At 41.4% G+C, this 19542-nt stretch overlaps 2 protein-coding genes across 10 annotated transcripts in view; one reads left to right on the forward strand and one right to left on the reverse strand.

Moving 5' to 3' along the window:
• The window catches only part of LOC105919067 (kinesin light chain 1), a 45976-nt gene extending 38112 nt beyond the window's left edge, over positions 1–7864 (reverse strand). For 4 of the 9 annotated variants that reach the window (XM_036126704.1, XM_036126698.1, XM_036126707.1 and 1 more), the window contains exon 1: positions 7729–7863. The gene's annotated coding sequence lies outside the window, so the exon portion shown is untranslated. Of the gene's footprint in view, positions 1–5316; positions 5551–7091; positions 7219–7728 lie in introns of those variants that run through there. The other 5 variants (XM_036126702.1, XM_036126705.1, XM_036126703.1 and 2 more) reach the window with 3 other exon arrangements.
• A 1634-nt stretch (positions 7865–9498) lies between these two features.
• On the forward strand, positions 9499–18074 carry mrpl2 (mitochondrial ribosomal protein L2). Its single transcript, XM_036126382.1, has 8 exons — positions 9499–9720; positions 11769–11845; positions 11947–12115; positions 13950–14091; positions 14184–14299; positions 14392–14502; positions 16729–16802; positions 17194–18074. Exons 2-8 carry the CDS (start codon positions 11774–11776, stop codon positions 17401–17403), a joined length of 894 nt encoding a protein of 297 aa, XP_035982275.1. The 5' UTR covers positions 9499–9720; positions 11769–11773; the 3' UTR covers positions 17404–18074.
• The last annotated feature ends 1468 nt before the right edge of the window (positions 18075–19542 follow it).

The raw sequence follows: 19542 nt of genomic DNA on the forward strand, positions 1-19542 counted from the left end.
TCGCAGACAGCCCAATAACAGGTTCTATCGCAATCTGGGTCCTTTGAGCTGCGACACGCAACCCTCTGCTGCGTGAATGCAGACTGAAACAGAGAAAACATACAGACACGTGTTCAGTCTTTGTTGTCTATAAGTTAATGTTACATTTTTTTTACGCGGTAAAGGAGCGGGATATAGTTTTCACAAGCCCAGAGAGCCCCCTTGTGGCTACAGATGGTAACGTTTACTTGTTGGTTCACGGACAATACGATTAACCATTTAAAATGTGTATACAAGTCACACCTGACTATAAGTCGTGGGATCGGCCAAACTATGAAAAAAGTCTGACCTTTTAGCCGGAAAAATACGGTAAATGAAACTTTATCCTTCACACAGAACGACACGTATGTACAAGTGGCTGACGTCTGCGCTACATTGGATTAAAAAATGTTTGAAAGCAAATCATTCACTAAAGCCATCTCTACTGCAAAAAGCGGAGTGCATCGGATATTAAAACTGGAGGCACTAAGCCTGCTCACATGTCCCGCTCGAATCTTTGCAGCACTTCTTATATAACCATCCATTTGATTTCATGTTACAAAAGAAGTCAAGTGAAAAATAATCTTGCAGACCGACCCATGATACTCAGTTTGACAATAAACCACGACTGCAGCCGTTTATGGAGGAGATCCGATCCTTCCTTGGCAACAAGGCCTCTCCTCCAGGCTGATTTCCAATCAACATGGCGGGGGCCGTCATCATTACGAAGAAATGTTTTGAGCTTCAAAATGTCACTTTTACATAGTCTGGTATGCTCCATGTTGCTTTGAATAGCCCCTGGTGTTTAAGAGCTCTCTAAATTCAAATTCGGTTTACAGTAAAAAAAGAAAAGAAAAACAATTTCAAGCTGATGAGACAAGTCCATAAAAGGGTCAATCAGTCAATATGTATTTTAAGTAGTGCCTGTAATGAACATCTCTACATTTACAACCACATGTGATTGTCTCCGGGTTTATTTCCCCAGGTCTAAAATTTAATTGAAAAAACAAAAAAGTTTTGATATATTTTTTACCCAGTACTGGCAGGAACAGCACAAGATTTTTTTTTTTAAAAAATGCCCTTTAAATCCACAATACTCAGCCAACAAGCTCTAGATCAAACAAATGAAACAAGTGCAACTTTTTGGTGCCAGGCGACACGGCTCTGATTTAAACAATACTTTAACATGTTTATCTTTTCACGTAGATTTGGGGACAGCTTTGACTGCGAACTTGTGAAAAGGTTTGGCTGTTGGACTTTGCGATGGATCATAAACGGAAAAGGAATCAGGTGATCAGGATCATTCCAGGAACAAGAAAACATTGACGTGCCGATTTTAAGCCTTGCTGCTGCGTTCCTGTGGCTCAGTGGGAAAATATAATGAACGCAACAGCAACATGTATCAAAAAAATGTATATCGTGATAAAGTTTAACGTTTTCTTTTACTTATCTCAGAAAGTAAAACTCACTTGATCTGGTTTATTAAGTATTTATTCCTTGGAATTTTGATGATTATAGAGAAAATTCAGAGTCTCAGAAAGTTAAAACATTGTTAAAATGCTAAATACTGGGACCCTCATGGTGTTGCACCCTAATCAGCTAATTAACTCAAAACATCTGCAAAGGCTTCCTGAGTCTCTAAATAGTCTCTCAGTCTGGGTCCGTAGGCGGCACATAGGGGTCGACTGCTATTGACACCCTCCACTCTATCAAAGCATGTTCATAGAAAGTTAGGTGGAAGGAAAAAGTGCTGTAAGGTACCCAGAAGCAGGGATAACTGCAGCCGTGAGAGGATCGTCATGAAACATCCATTCAGGAATTTGGGGTAATGAGGCTTGGACTGAGGCGGGCGTCAGCACATAAACCATCCTACACGGGGGGCTACAAGCGTCCCTACCTGGTTTAAGAAAAAGAGCCGGCTTGTTGCTCAGTGGTCCAAAGTTGTCTTTTCGGATGAAAAGAGTTTCATTTAATTTTGGAATATAGATCCCAGAAGGTGGAAGAACAGTAATGAGCCCCAGGGAAAGGCCCATCACGATAATAAATTTAGCTGGACGATAAATTTCTCTAAAAATTATTGCAATGAATCATATTATTGTCATTTGGAGACCTTTTCCAACTATTATGATAAAGACATAATGACAAGTATATCTTCTCAACCTACCGGCACAGACAAATTAAAGGCGGCATCATTTGGTTCAAATCCAAAAAGCTCCACCCTGCAGCGGTCGTGTTCGACTTTGGCAGCAAATTAATTTCTTTTCAAACTATTAGCTTATTAGCTAAGCGCGAGGTGCTGTTATTAGCTCGCACCACTAGACCACTATCGTCAGGATTAACTCCTTTCCTCATGGATAAACCTTTCATACACAAGCGCACTCTCACAAACACCTACAGGTGCTTGGATCCAGGTACTTCCCTTCTATACAGAAACCCCCTGTTATTATCTTCAGCTGTCACTTTATACATGTCGTATTAATTAATTATGTATATTCTTCAGTGATGGTGCTTGTTTTAACCTGTAATACTTTATCGGCTGGTTGTGCTGTTCTTTTTACATCTCTCTTTGCAGGTGAAGAAGCAGACTGGGGATTGGTGTATCGCTCTCTCCCTTTTCTCTTTCACCTTTTCATAATAATAATATAATAAAGCGACTTGCATGTATAAATCAAGCGGAGCACTATGGCGAAAGCAGTAAGGCTCCGCTTGTGAAAGTAAAATCTGTTGGGCTCTTTTTGGCGTTAAGTCAACAAATCATATCATCTAATGTAGAACAGATTACTGGATCAATGTGTGCTTCTGTGCTTTTTTGTCTCTCTTGTTGTGTCTCTGTTCTGTCTTCTCTAACCCCCAGTGGGTCGAGACAGATGACCGTTCATACTGAGCCTGGTTCAGGTTCTGCTGGAGGTTTTCCTTCCCGTTAATGGGGAGTTTTTCTTTCCACTGTCGCTTCATGCTTGCTCAGTATGAGGGATTGCTGCAAAGCCATGGACAATGCAGACGACTTTCCCTGTGGCTCTACGCTTCTCCAGGAGTGAATGCTGCTTGTCGGGACTTTGAAGTAATCAACTGGTTCCCTTATATGGGAACTTTATATACCAATCTGTATAATTTGATTGAATTTGATTTTGTAAAGTGCCTCGAGATGACATGTTTCATGAATTGGCGCTATATAAATAAAATTTAATTGAAATCTTATTGCTACATTGCCACACAGGACAAAAAAAAAATAAAAGGAAACGATTAAATCCTTTTCTGTGGGGAAACCCTGGCAAGATTTAACACCTGTAGGATATTTTAACACCTCCTACACCGAGGAAACGAGAAGGACGGGGTGAGCAGACGCCGATACGCCGCACTGAAAACCTTTTTGCTATCCCAGAATCCACAAAGTCCAACTTAAAGTTCCCGCAGTCAGCGGACGCGGGGTGCCATGTCCTCTGCTGGTGTTGGTCCACTGGGTTCTCTCAACTCCAAGGACGGCGATCTATAAGCAACTTTTAAACCACCTGATGCTTCATTCTGCTGGCAAGCTTTACAGAGAGGCTGGTTTTCTCCTTGTAGCAGGACTTGGTACCAGCCCAGCCTGCAAAAGTACCAACAGCTTGTTCTGTGACTGTGATGTTCTGCATGCAGGAATGCATGCAGTATTGAGAGCATAGAAAGTCCCCGTAAACCATAATCATTAAAAAAAAATACAAGACGTAAAGGTTTAAAATACTTAGATCTATGAGTTTCAGTTTCTGAAATGACTGACAAGAAAAATATTAAATATCCTCTCTAATATTCTAGTTTGTTTCAGAGGTGCCTGTACGTCTAAGAGTGCGTGCTACGTGTTTTCTGTGTGCAAAAGTTGTTGTTTTTGTGTTTATTTTATTTCGTGGGGGAAACCCACAAAAATCGCTCAGCTTCACAGCGAGCTGCGGCCAAATAAAAACGACAATAACTCATTTGTGAGGGGAGAATACGCCGACTAGGTGAAAATATGTAAAGCAGAGTCAGCTGACAGCAGCCTAATTTCTTTATGGTCAAATACTTAAAGATTAACTTAAGTTTGCATAGTAAAACAAGTGACAGTGCGTTTCTTGTCTTTGGCTGCGTTAGTCCCAGGTGAAAAGATGTTAGATTTATGTCTAAACGTCTAATAAAAGTCAAAAGAGGAACAACAGTTGCCTAATATTATTGGATCTGGCTTCAAAGCTCAGAGCTTCTCTGAACATCCCCACCGACGCTTTTCCCTTTGAATGATCAGGAACGTTCAGCGATCACACGGCTTGTTACCCTTTAGAGCTGCGCTGGGAGTCAGCCGGGCTGTCAGGCACCTGTACGGATAAAAGCGGCGGACTGAACCGCGCACCAAGACGCAGACTTTCATCTCAGCCAGGAGAAAACCCTCCAAACGGTCTTCCTTCAGAGCGAGGAAGTTAATGTTCGCCGAGCCTTTGAAGAAATGTGATAAAGTCCAAAAGCTCCGGTGTTTTTTTTTTTTTGCACTTTAAAGATGCTGCCGTTTAATTAATTTTTAACTTTCAAAACATTACTAAAAGACAAATTAATCTAGGAAGATCCGATAAATACGAAACCATAATAAAAGACACAAACAGCTGCGAAGAAATCCTGACATCCATTGTGGTTGTTAGATTAAAACCCACACGACGTTAGGCGTTTTAAGCCTTTATTCTCCCGCTCTAAGTTAAAGAGCCCTCACTGCAAAAACAGAACTAAAAATAAGTCAAATTTTCTTGAAATGAATGTATTTGCCCTTGATTTGAGTAGGTAAATTAGATTATTTGCCAATGGAATGAGTATTTTGATCCTTAAAATAGGAAAAATTCATCTCCATCATCTTATTTCAAGCGCAGTATATCTAATTATCTTATTTTAGGTGTAGAAATACTCATTCCATTGGCAAATAATCTCATTTACCTGTTCAAATACATTCATTTAAAGACAATTTTACTTATTTTTAGTTCTCTTTTTGCAGTGCTGGATGAGACGCTCCACCCGTCATCCATCTTTAGAAAGTGACAGCAGTCGCTGCTGGAGCGCCCGTCTGCGACGCTAACCAGCATGCATTTTTTAACGCACAGGAGGAAAACATGGAGGCGAACAGATGTCAATGCCTCCCCACACGCGCTCTACACCACACAGAACGGGATTTATGATAAAATAGGCATCACACACATGAACCGTAACAACACGCCGCTCAAAGTCAGCAACAAAAACTATTATTCGTGCATGTTTGGCTCTCAGCTGCTGCACCTGGATTAGGTGGGGAAAAAAAAAAGAAAAACAGACCTTTGTTTCACTGGTGGACGCCTTTGGGGTTGAAGAGAAAAAAAACGTGATGAAACGATGTCGCTCCCCCTCCTGCTAAATAGCTACATGCCAGGAAAATACGTGGTCCTAATCCCAGAGGATTTCACAGTGAGACGGAAAAATAACCCGCGTGAAACTTGACACAAACGGGGAATAAAACGAGGCGGATGAACGGTGATGCTGCAGAGGAACAGAGAGAGAGAGGGAGGGAGGGAGGAGGAGGAAGGGAGCTGCCTGCAGGATGACTGTGACCTTCCCACCGCTTCGTCAGAACAAGCAGCATCAGCTAAGGGGGAACATTAGGAGACGGGGGCCCGCCCACCGCGCGATGGAAACAGACCAGCGCAGAGGAGCAGGCTGGGTGGGGGAGGGAGGGATTCATGCGGCTCTCCTCCTCCTCTCCTCCGTGCTCCGACATTATGGAATAACCTCAATGACACCGTCCACACGCTCAGACAACAACACACACTTTTCACGGCTCTATCCTTGTCATGGAGGGGAGGAAGAAAAAAAAAAAATAATAAAATCAGCCACCGACTTCTTTTTTTCCTGCAGCAACGAATGCGGCTGCAAGCATGGCAGGAAGCAGCTTTCTCGATCCGTCTGTGTTGCAACACTCAGAAAAGCCCCGATATAAAAACACAGATAATGCAGACGCTGAACTTTGAGGACAGCTTGGATGACTCCACCTTGTAAGGCTGTTCAAAAGTCACAGAAAACCGCAGCAACCCAACGCAAAGGAAAGCAGAGCATCATAAGGAGGGATGCACCGATATAGAAATCTGGTCCGATATTAGAGACGTACCGATCCGATACCCGGATCGGATATCGGCTCCGACGTTGCACTGCAAAAACAGAACTAAAAATAAGTAACATTTTCTTTAAATGAGTGTATTTGTCCTTGATTTGAGCAGGTAAATAAGATGATTTGCCAATAGCATAAGATTTTCCCACTTAAAACAGGAACAATTCATCTCCATCATCTTATTTCAAGTGCAGGATGTCTAATTATCTTATTTTAGGGGCAGATAATCTTATTTACCTGCTCAAATCAAGGACGAATAGACTAACTTTAAGAACAAACAACTTGTTTTTAGATCCGTTTTTGCAGTGTGACCAATTAGCTGGATCGGATATCGGATGATTGATGCCGATCCAGCGTTCTGATCCAGTCATTTCTTTTTTTTTTATTATTACATCATACACAGTAATACAGTCACTTCTATGTTTCCAACGATGGTTGAGCAGAGCAGCTAGCGGTGAGCAAACACAGAGCAAACAGCCGGACCGAGCCAAGTCTGCTTTTTGGAAACACTTCAAAACTTTAATACGCCAACGAGTCCAAATGCAACACGCAGCATCTGCAATGATGATATAAAATAATCTTTGTCATCGTCCTCTGCGTCTAACCCATCCCATAAGGGAGACGTGGGCTCCCACTGTGCCACACCTGGAGACCCACAGTGGCTGGATTCAAGTGGTGAACCAAACTAAAAGCTCATCGCCATTCATGCATCGACTATTTTATTGCGAAGCTCAAACGGTGCATCAGAGAAGATGCTGAAAAAAAAGGGTTCTCCATCTAAAACCCAAGACACGCTGCTTTAAGTTCCTACAGAAGCCAAATGGAGAAAGAAAAGCACATATTTATCTCCATTAAGAGCATCGGCATCGCTGCCAGACACAAAGCAGAGCCGGGCATGCAGGAGGGTGTGGCAGGGCCAGAGTCCTCCATCCCTCCCCCCTGACTTTACCTTTAAATATGTCCACCCAGAAACAGCGGCTCGCCAACGCCAGCTGACGCCTCTCAGCTCCGCCTCACTCGGTTTATTGTTTTATACGTCCAGTTATTTAAATGTTAACCACTCTGTGACGTGGCAGTGGAAAGGGGACAAGAAGAAAAAAGGAGAAGTATTTCTCTAGAGACAAACAAAAAATGTGATAAAAGTAAAAAAAAAAAAAAAAAAAAAAAGCAGAAGAAAAATGTCAGTGTATGCGGACATAAACACAGCTCAGGGCTGCATTCAGGACATATTTAGCTTCGGGAAATCAACAAATTCAGATTATTCACAGAAACATGTAATATATCCGTAGTTCGCTTTACTAAAGTTCATTTTTTTTCCGCACCCCTGTGCTAATAGGTGTTGTTACAGCGAACTTCGCAGACTGAAGCCAGCTTGCTGCTGCGCTCAGCGGCAGGCTAACCGGTGCTTAGCTTCACCCCTCCCCGCCGAAACGTTGCGGCTTCCAGCGCCTAAAAGCCCCGGTTCGATCATTTCTACCCACCCTGGCCTCAACCCACGCTTTCCGAACACTCGCTGAAGCAAACACCGCCCGAGATGCGGGGTCTGCGTGGTTATTTTATTTGTTTTTTTGTTTTTTTCCACTTACCGAGAGCTGGGACTGACGGCAAAACTCAGCCCCCTGTTCAGATCCAAAATGTCTCCCACGCAGAAAAAATCTCCCAGAGGCCTCTGCGGCTCGTGTTGCTCACGGTGACGTCATGTTTTGATTTCTGCCCTGAAACTGTGGAAATGTTGAGGAGAACTAATTGTACCTTCTGAGCTCCAATTTTGGAGTTAGAAACTAACGCAATATGGTAAACATTTCTTTATTCCTTAAAGTAGTGACTAACTTTATGTTATAAAATTATATGTAAATAAATAACTTCCGACAACGTAGGCGGTCATTGATCATTATATTGCGGTGGACATAAATTAATTTAAATTACATGTATGGTCTACTGGAAACAATTTTATTCCACTACTTTTAGTAACTATCACTTCTATTATTTAATATTTTCGTGCCCTAGTTTCTGAAAAATTTGAACCTGTGGCCGGACCGAGGGATAACCAGCCTTTGCGGCCGCTTAGGGCATACCAGGAGACCCTGAATTTGCACAGAACAGGTTGACTAAAGCATGAGGAAAACAGTTATAGCTTCAGTGCTGTGACAAAGTTGTTTTTGGTTTTTATAAAATCTTTTCATGAAAAAAAAAATCCCCACTGAAGGCAACAAATTACATTTGCATTCTGTTCCATTGAATAGACTTAGACTTAGACAACTTTATTTGTCATCCTGCATGCACAGAGTGCGTACAGAACGAAATTTCGTTTGCATACAGCTTGGAAAATCACAGTAAAATGCAGTAAATTTCAGTAAATGTTGAGGAGAACTAGAGAACTTTTTTTCCAGGGGGAGTGGTGGCCGAGTGGTTAGAGCAGCGTGCTTGCGCTCAGAGAAGGGTGCAAGTCTAATTTGATGTAGCGTCCATATCTGTATTAACTTTTTTGATACAGTATTAACAATTTTCTTTTAATTGTCTTTCTAAATATTCACCTTTTTCACACTTTCTTGCTGCTCTGATAATTCAGTTTCCCACTTGATTGATTAATAAAGTCTTATCAGAGTAAAATAAATGACCACATAGAGTCTTTGAGTAATCAAACAATAAAACATTAGGATTGCTTTTTCGTGAATATCCTAAAGAGCGGAGGGGACACGTCTTCACAGCTGTTTCTAAAGCAACAAGGCAATGCTACCCCCTAGTGGCAAAGATGAAGGATCGTAGCGTCAGACGGTGGGTTCGCACTATTCGTCACCCGGCGGGGTGGGGTGATTCGCTGATCGTTTCAAACAGGGGCCAAGTTTTGACTGATTTGAACAATGTGAGATTACATGATAGAATGTGATAGATTCTAACCCAGGATACGCAATAACCACGCAGGGGGCGCCTACAGGAAGTTTTCAAAGAGTGGGTTCCACCTCCAATGCTGGGGTGGCGTGGCACAGTCAAATCTAAAGGCATGACAGAATATATGCCCGTCCCTAGCGGTCATAATAATGATAAAATAATAACGAAATAGATAAAACAGCAAAGCTGCAAGATAGCCTTTTATTCACCCGTCAGCCCCATCCATTTAGGAGAGAAACTCCTCCCGTTCCGCTTTGGCATCACTTCTGCCCGGATCATCCCCCGGCTGACTGTTAAGGAGTGTACCCAACGCCTCTATACCAAACTACGACACAGCCACGACAAAGTTTTATATATTTTTTTTAAATAGTTATGGATGAACATAAATTATATTGATTCATCACAATGGGCCGCCTTTTTATCACACAAATAAAATAAAACGTATTTATTTTCCACTCCCGCTTGTCGCTTTCACCTGCGTCATCATTGCGCGACGTGGTGTGCAGGACAGTGAAGGACGCCGAGTAGTCCTTTTTTTGGATGAAATAATTAAAAAACTAAAATACAGGCTGGATGTTAAGGTTATTCTGGGTCGTGTGTGAGGTTTAACTCGACGTTCCCAACTATCTGGGAGTTTTTAGAGCCACGGGAAGCAGGAGGAAGTCAGTGCGCCGCAGGAATCTGCCTCGGTAAGCCAATGTTCATGCCACCCCACGCAGTAATAACAAAATGTGTCATTACAGATGATTAGGAATTACAACAAAATACAACTCTGGCGTGCTAGAAGAGTTGTTAACGTGCGAGATTGATTAAAAAAAACGAGGTAGAGAGCACGTGGTTTACATTACGTCAGACGCGTACTTTAACAGACTCATGAACTTTAATCACATCTTTACCATGAAGGTTTCCGCACTTTGCTGCTGTAACTCTTCACTCTACCGTGGTCCTTGCTGGTTTCTCCAGTTCTTCTGCTCTGGGGTCCAGATGAGGTGGGCTTTACACCCTCTGACTCTTTGAAGGTATACTCTGAGATGTAAGGTTTGGACCAGGGCTGCACAATATTGGGAAGACATGCAGTTGTGATATTGATGAGAAGTATTGCGATGGTTATATGGATTGCATTAAACTCACGTTTTCCACATTCACAGTGTTACATGAGACATTCAGTCTGCTGCACACATCTGTTTCCTAACCTTTGACTTTTAAATATAATCTATCTCCTAGCTTGGTTCCTGGGAGTTTGACTGCAACAACATACACCCTCATGCAAACATTTTAACAGCGTTATCACTCACAAGACTGTCATATGGCCTTGGTGCCTCCTGCTCCTGGTATCTATCTGAAGTTTGCATGCACCCTTTGTTTTCACACACATCCATTTCTTTAGGTTACTGGGTTAAAGTTAACATCTGTATTACTTTAAGCTACACTATTATAAATTATTATATTTCCATAACAGTGTTCCCACCAATCTTCCAGAGCTTTTTGTTTTTGCTCATTAGTGTCAGGTTTGGCCATAAAGGGGAGATGACAGATATAATACCTGCAAACAGAGTTTTAATGTTACAGCTATGGAAACTCTGCATCCACTGCGGTTGTGACGTTGCTCACAATAAAGACTGCGATTGGAGACATTGTGCAGCTGCGGTCATGGGAACCCACTCCATAAAGCTACCCCCACACACTCTTCTTGACCCTAATCTGGAGGCCACATGGACTTCGGCGGTCTTTAGCTACCGACTCCTGCACTGTGGGCCTTGACATGCGCTGAACCTGTGATCTAATGTGTTTCCTAACTGTTTATGCACTCCCCTTCGCTGAGAAATGTTTAGCAGTGAGCAAGTTGACCTGTTGCACAGGTGACATCCTGTCGCCGTACTGTCTTGTGACTCTTGAGACTTTTAACAATAAAAAACGTTAAGGGGGGGGGGGAAACATTGTGTTGTGGGATTGATGCTTTTAGTTCAAAAGTCTCCTTAAAGTGACCATATTTGTTTATTTTAATGAGGTATGTGATTGAACTAGGGCTGAACGATTTTGCAAAATAATCTAATTGCGATTTTCTTTTTTCTTAATATTGTGATTTAATGCGATTTTTTTTTTTTTCCCCCAGTTTAATTTATCATGTGTTTCAAAATATATACAAACAACAAATCAATTAGTTTTCTCGCCATGTGGATTAGTTGCTAAAAGACCCACAGCATCTAAACTCAGAGCAGTAATGATTGTGTTCTGCCTACAATATAGTTCAACAAAAATTGCAATTTTGACTTTTCTCTGCGTTAACCACAAGCAACAAAAATGGCCTCTAAATAAAAATGTTTGTAAACAAGGACTATTCAAAATAAGAACTTTTAATGTTTCTATTAATCAGAATATTATTCAAGAGGACAGCTTTTAGTTGATTGGGACATCAGTCCTTGTTGAACATAAAGTGCAACCAACAAGTAAGTCTATGTATTAAACTGATTGACCTGTACTTAATGCTATGTATGATTATATAAACTCTAAAACAAGTAATAAAGTTAGATAATCTCACTGCTGCAACTGTCTTCCCTTCCATGTGGAGGCAAACCCACTTTAAACATTTTACCAACACCTAATGGACGTGTCTAATTCCCTAATTGTTACATAGCCAAAAATTGCAGACCTCTGCGATTTGGAAATTGCGTTTTTTTAAATTGCGATTACATTGAAAATGCGATTAAAAGTCTTTTTTTTTTTTTTTTTTTTGCAGCTGTCATGGCGTTGTCGTGTTTAACCCAAGCTCTGCGCTCCCTGACGCTCTCCCAGCCTGCTCTGCTCTCCTCACAGGTAAACACACACCTTGCCTGAAAACAGGCGGCGTCGGCACCTTCACGTCGCAGCCAATAACTGAGCTCTGTGTCTCCTCCTTTGTGCTTTTGTGGCTGCAGACGGTCGCTCAGCTGAAGCCGGGAACTCTGGGACCCGCTGCGGTCGGCCAGTGGCGAGGCTTCCTGACCACAGCCTCTGTGGAGCAGAACAGGACGCTCTGGAAGCAGAGGGACAAGTACACTATCAAGCCAATAGGGATGAAAAAGACCGGAGGCAGAGATCATACGGGTGAGACTGAAGGACGGTGATCCTCTTCATTCATTTCTTCAACATTCAGAGGAGCTATGAATGAAGTAGGAGGTTTAAATAGTTTGAAAAGCCTTTCAGCTCACTGCTCAGGTTTTTGTGTAGGGTCGAGGTCGAGGCTATTCCAGCAGCTCTAAGTCTGCCTGCTTGGTTATTGTGAAACTAGTTTTTAACTAGGTTGATCGTGTCTTACGTTTCCACCGACTAGTTGAAGATTTGGAGGTTCTCCTCAGTACTTGTTGCAACACAGCTGGACCATAAGGATGTAAACAGGCCCATAGCATGATAACCCCCCCCCCCCCCCCCCAACTACTTACATTGACTCTTCTAAACATAGTTCGTCATTGTGTTTGAACTACGGCTGGACGATATAGAAATCAAGCATATCGATGAAATAGAAACATATTGATTGATCAACAGATTTAAAACTTATACTTTAAGTGCAGCCCTGGTCGTTTTATGCTGTTGCTTAGCGACTGATTTTTAGATACAGAACACACAAACACTGAATTCAAACTCAACCCTTTATTCAACCAACTTTTTACCAAAACTGCACGTTTTTTAAAAAAGGAAAAAAAGAACGTGTGCTCTGAGCTCTTTGAAGGAGGCGGAGCTTGGTGATGGAGCGTTCCTGGGTCTGCATTGTGATTGGTTGGGAGGATGTAAAGGTGTAATATTAACCTACATGGCTGGAATGCAAAAGGAAGGAAAACTGTTATATTGACCCTTTTTTTTCATCATCGATATACGTCTATCAATCAATATATATTGTAATTGAATTATATAGTCCAGCCCTAGTTTGAACAACTTCATCTTTAGATCAAAGCTTTCTCCAGAAGGAGCCTGGATTGTCCATGCGGGCAGCCCCAGATTTCAGTCGAGTTTAAAGTCAAGATGTAGAGTTCTGAGCGGAGACTTCCTGGTCTGTAGCATCTCCGGTCATGCTGGTATCAGAGGGGTCAGCAAGGCTGCTTTTCTCAACCATTTCCAGTTCATGATGGACTTGATCCTTTTTGTTGTTTCTCGTGTTGGTCTTGAACATCCTAAGGAAATTCCTCTAATCTGAGATGATTGAAGCGTAAGACATAGTTGGGTGTTTTGACACAGCAGTGATCCCGAACACATACACTGCCTTTTAAAATGATAACACTGGCTGACACAAAGTCTCTGGAATGAGCCTATAAATCAAAAGCCAGGTCTTTGCCATTTACTTTAAACACACAGACCCATTTCTAATAAACAGGGGTTTTTGTTTGGCGATAAAATGTGTAGCTGAACGCTGAATTTACCCAAACATTGAGTGAGACGACATCGGAGGAAAATAAATTCACATTTGTGGCCCGCAAACTTGTTTTTCCACAAATATCATAGTTGCATATTATGTTATTCAGTCAGCACAAAGAAAAAAAAATTAAATAAACTAATTACATTCCTGACCATGAATTCATGTAAACATCTGAACACAGCTGGTTAAGGTTTATGGAGATACGGCTTCTTAAAACAGATTAAACAGGAACAGCTGCCAGGTTTTATGGCAAACTTTAATCTCATTAAGAGTTTAACATTAATAAAACAGATGTTAATATCTATTAAACAAGAGCTAAATAGCTAAAAGTTATTTTTTGCAGCACAGTGAAACACTTTATTTCCAAAGCATGATTGTCTGTCATTGACCAAAGGTTATAACAGAAGTTCTGGTCCTCCTTTGCTGTCAAACGTCTGTTAATGAATCCGGTACAGATCAAGCTCAGCCTCTGCTGGGCAAACCTAACGTGTAACACCGGATTTTTCCACTCTCCTTTTTGCTTATTTGCAGGAAAGGTCCGCACACGGGGCATCGGTGGAGGCCATAAACAGAAGTACCGCTGGGTAGACTTCCAGCGATTACGTTACGAGCCCAACAAAGAGGGTCATCCTTTTGAGGAGAAGGTCGTCGAGGTGCGATACGACCCCTGCAGGTGAGATCATTTTATCCCGCCCTGCCTACTCGCTGGAACATAAATAATAAAAAGAGTTATTCATTTTTTTGTATTTCCGGTTTTGTGTAAAGGTCGGCTGATATTGCTCTGTTAGCGGGAGGCAACCGCAAAAGGTGGATCATTGCAACAGAGAACATGCAGGCCGGAGACATCATCAAAACATCCGGCGTGATCGGACGCATGGCAGGTATGAAACCCGTCCTCTCAGATCCTTGATGTTGTTGATGGCTTTTTTTTTTTTCTTTTAGGTATTTTTAACATTTTGGAAACTCTTCACAGTATCGGCAAATGAAGGGGATGCCTACCCACTGGGGGCTCTTCCTGTGGGGACGCTGGTGAACAACCTGGAGCTTCAGCCAGGCAGAGGATCGGAGTGCATACGTGCTGCAGGTACTCCTGTTGGTTTGTCTTCCTGATACATTTTGGTACATGATGCAGCCACTGAGCTATATTATACACTGGAGTGCTAATCGCCCACTGTTAGAACGAGTGGGCAATTTGAAGCCACCAGCCGCCATATTGGTACTCCCTATTTCCCCCCAGTAACTAGGGAATATGTGTGCTACAGCATCGAATAACGAGGATTTTCTCATGTTCAGGGGGGCTTAAAACTTTTAAAATGTCAAATGCCATACCTTTTTGTTATGTTCTAAAACTATCAAGTAATGAGAAAGTGATGTGCTGAAATATTTAGCATTTTATCTATTTAAATATATATATCTCTATCTATCTATCTAAATATCTCTCTCTCTCTCTCTCTATATATATATATATATATATATATATATATATATATATATATATATATATATATATATATATATATATATATATATATATATATATATATATATATATATTTAGAGAGAGATAAATTTAATATGAATAACATGTAAAATATTTCAGCACCGAATTTCCTAGTAGTTGATAGTGTTAGTACATCCACTGACTGTAGAATTACCTGTGAAACGTTTTCACACAGCCAGAAAACTGCTTGTTGTTGCAACCAAATCCTATGGGATTCTGTGAGAGTAGGGAGTAGCAAGATGGCGGCCAGTGACTTCAGTTTTTCGGCAAAATCAGCACTCCGGTGTATAATATAACTCAGTGGATGCAGCCTGTACATTCTCAGGACCTAGAAGTTACTTTCTAGATCAGTTACGCAAGTTCCAGAAAGTAAAAATCATGTTCTAGCAAGATAACCATAAGGTTCCAGAAAGTTCCTTAAAGGGTGACCCACCCCCCCCAAATCAACTTTATTTTGCTGATAAACTGTTAGCATGGTTGTCTTATAGTGCTGTCTACATATCCTGATTATTTGGAATTAATTTACTGCATATATGTTGAAGTCCTGTTTGTGTGTCTAAAACTGTCAGTATGGCGCCCTCCTAAGGTTCAACCGGTGTCTTACATTGACTTTGTACTTACTATTACTATTGGTTCAGAAGTTTTGGTGACATCATTTGAAGAAAGTGATGTCAGCAGCTCTGCCGCTGTGGAGTATAAAAGCAGCTCCGACTTGTTCTTTTGTAGCGATTTTGAGTTTAAATAGTGACTTTTTAGGCCCTATTGATTTTTCAGGTTAGCAATAAGTTTGCTTATTTAGCATTTATTTAGCTTTTACTTGTTGCCCAGACCCTCACGTTACCTGGTATCCCGGACACCGCCTCCTCTTGGCACATTTTTCAAATATGAGACGGGCGGAGCAAGGCTCTGGTACAGGGGTGTGTTACACTTTAAGGGTTCTGGGAAAGTAACCATCAGGTTATGTGAATGTTTATTTAAAGGTAAGCGTTAAATTTGGTTCCAGGGAAGCTCTAGAGCACAGGTGTCAAACTCAAGGCCTGCGGGCCAAATCTGGCCCTTCAAGGTAAATTATCCGGCCCTCGAGAGCCAAAAAAAAAGCCTGTATCCTTTTATAGTGTATAAAGTGGCTAAAACTGTGCCTCCTGTAAGTGTAACTCACCACAATATCAACTTTTTTTGCAGATAAACTGTATAAACTGGGCCTAAGAGTGATACTTCTATGTTACTGTGCATTTTTTATACTACTGTGTGAACTGGAATGAAATTATGAAATGAAAAGTATCGTCTCTACACATGCAAGCGGCCCTTTTAATGACTTCATGATGCCAAAGTGGCCCCATATAGAAATTAGTTTGACACCTCTGCTCTAGAGGGTAACCATAATGTTCTGGAAAAGTTTCGGAAGGTAACTATGAAGTTCCATGAAAATATCAAAAAGTAGCCGTTCCATGAAAGTTCAGGGAAAGTAACCATCAGTTTTTTTTAAATGTACTTTCCATAGACGTTTGAGGAATTTAACCAATAAATTGTATAACAGTACTGAGAACGTAACTATTAACTTCATGGAAGTTCAGGGAGGGTAACACGATGTTCTGGGAAAAAAGAACCACAAGGTTCCAGAAAGTAACCATCAGGTCCGATTACAGTTCTGGGGTTTTATCATTGAATTCCAGGCTAAGTGATTTGTTCTAGAAAGTAACTGGCGGGTTACAGGAAAATAGGGGCTGGTGGTGTTGACTAGATGATGCTGATGATGCAAACCTCAGCGTTTTAGTCATGATCATTTACGTTTGTTGTTTGGTATTTCAGGCACAAGTGGCGTCTTGCTGCGTAAAGTAAACGGGACTGCAATCGTTCAGCTCCCTTCGAAGCAGCAGGTTCAGGTGAGGTGGAACTGCTTTTTTCCCTTTTTTTTTTTTTTAAAGTCCCTGAACGCAACGCTCTGCTGAACTGCGAAAATGGAACTAAAACTACATAAAATGTTCTTAAAATTTGTGTATTTTCCCTTGATTTGAGCAGGTAAATAAGATGATCTGCCAATACAATAAGATTTGTGCACTTAAAATGGGAACAATTCATCTCCATCATCGTATTTCAAGTGCAGTTTATCAAATTATCTTATTTTAGGGGTCAAAATACTCATTTCATTGGCAGGTAATCTTATTTACCTGCTCAAATCTAGGACAAAAACACTCATTTTAAGGACATTTTACTTATTTTTAGATCCGTTTTTTGCAGTGTGTGGACTAAACTGTGGCCTTTCGATACGCACAGGTGCTGGAGAGCTGCATGGTAACGGTGGGCCGCGTGTCGAACATCGACCACAACAAGCGGGTCATCGGCAAAGCCGGTCGCAACCGCTGGCTCGGCATCCGCCCGTCCAGCGGCTTGTGGAAGAGGAAAGGAGGCTGGGCGGGGCGGAAGATCAAGCCGCTGCCTCCCATGAAGAGCTACGTCAACCTGCCCCTGATCTCCGCCAGCTAACGCAACGTTGTCCGTTTGTCGATTGGACCGCCGGCATCGCTGGAAGAACGAATAAAGACAAGCCGCTTGTACTGAAGATTAAAAATTTTTATTAAACACAACTGCCTGTGAGAGCATGGAAAGAAAAAAAAAATTATAAAAATCCAAAACATATTTACATCTATAGTAAAACATGCAGAGTAACCCATATTTTTAGTGGTAAATTTTAAAAAATACTGTCATGTCCTCTATAATGGGGGTTTGTGCAAAGACACCGGGTGGCAGTCGAAGTAACAGGACCAATGAGACGGCATGGCTGGATTGTGACCGCTTCTCTGAGCGTAACACTGATGTTCTAACACTTCCTTTTTGCCAACTTATTGTAACAGAGTGAGCATCGCCCGCTCATTGATCCGGCCTTGTAATAACACCCAAATGCTACCTCTAGAATTAGGGGGGGAGAAATAAAACTGAGGTTAAATACACTGTAATAGGATTATAATTTGCTTATAAGTATCATAAAGGGCTTAACCCCCGTGGCTAGTTCCCTCGAAACACAAATCTGTGAGGAAGTAGCTGGATTCCCGACCGAGAGACAATACTGACTCCTTTAATAGGCAGACGGACAACTGGGGGTTGATGCATTATTGAAATTAAGTGGCAAAACATATTCCCTATGGTTAAAAAACAAAAAAAAAAGCTAACTTCTTTTAACTATACATATAAGTAGTGGTTTCCATTTCAAATATAACATCTCAAACACTTCAGGTTTAGGCTAAAGTGTGTCCCAACCAGTTACTTTGCGTATAAAACCACATGAAAGTGCATTACAGGGCGAGGGGGGAAACGTACGGGAAATAACGCAACTTCATAGTTGGGAGTTCTGGAAATGTTTTTTTGGCGTTCCTGTCGAGAAAGTAAAGGTTCACTGTTTGTGCTTTCAATTTAGCGGGAGGGGGAAGGTGGTGGTTTGTGATTCACAATAGTATGTCTTTGTAAATATTTATATACAGGAATAATAATAAAAAAAAGAAGAAAAAGCCAGTCTATCAAAGCTTTAAAGTCTTCACTTTATAAAAAGCAAACTGAAAAAAAACAGAAGGCCCTTTTGTCCAAAAGGTTTTCCTATTGCAAAAGTTTCACGTAACACTATTCAGGGAGTACCATCGAACGTAGTAGCACACCGATGCAGACACACAGGCAGTGGACTTGGGATATCTGGCAAAACTCCACACGTTAAGGATCATTTTTAGTTTTTTTTTAAAAAAAGCGCCTGGGCTCCTGCACAGCGCCCAGAACTACAAAAGCTTTGTTCAAGTCAGAAAAGCCCATTCTTCTTATTTACAGTGCTTTACACAAACCTTCACATTTTTTTTTTTTTTTTTTTTGCCACGTTACAGCCGCAAACCTCAATTCGTTAATGTTCTTAAAGGGACGGACGCCGCGCAAAGGCAGCAGGTGGGATCGCTTTGAAATACCTGTTCCAAATACAAACAGATAAACATGGTGGCCCGGAGTAAAATGGAGATTTCCCCCGTGAATGACTGGAGCTGAGGGTTTAAAAAATTTAAATTCAAACGTAACTTTGTCATGTACATCTAAAACCCAAAAACTGCCCTGTCCATGGTGACACATGGTGGAGGCTGCATCGTACTCTGGGGATGCTGGTCAAGGCCAACCTGTCAGAAGGTGCTACACTGCAAAAACGGAACTTAAAATAAGTAAAAATGTTCTTAAAATAAGTGTATTTGTCCTTGATTTGCCAATGGAATAAGAATTTTGCACTTATAATAGGAACAATTCATCTCCATCATCTTATTTCAAGTGCATGATGTCTAATTATCTTATTTTAGGGGTCAAAATACTCATTCCATTGGCAGATAATCTTATTTACCTGCTCAAATCAAGGACAAATACACTCATTTTAAGAACATTTTACTTATTTTTAGATCCATTTTTGCACTGTAAAGCCTTCAGAATGGGGCTTTCCTTCCTGCAGGACAATCCTGGACAACTAGAGTAACCAGGAAATGGATTTTAACCAAAGCATCTTCATGTCTGAAGGTGAGAATCTATGGGCATTCTGGGAAAGTGCTGCACGGTGGTGGCAGCATCATGCTGGGGGGGGGGAGCTTTTCAGTAGCAGGGACAGAGAAGATG

Source organism: Fundulus heteroclitus, chromosome 22 (assembly GCF_011125445.2).
Source record: "Fundulus heteroclitus isolate FHET01 chromosome 22, MU-UCD_Fhet_4.1, whole genome shotgun sequence".
NCBI classification, from domain to species: Eukaryota; Metazoa; Chordata; class Actinopteri; order Cyprinodontiformes; family Fundulidae; genus Fundulus; species Fundulus heteroclitus.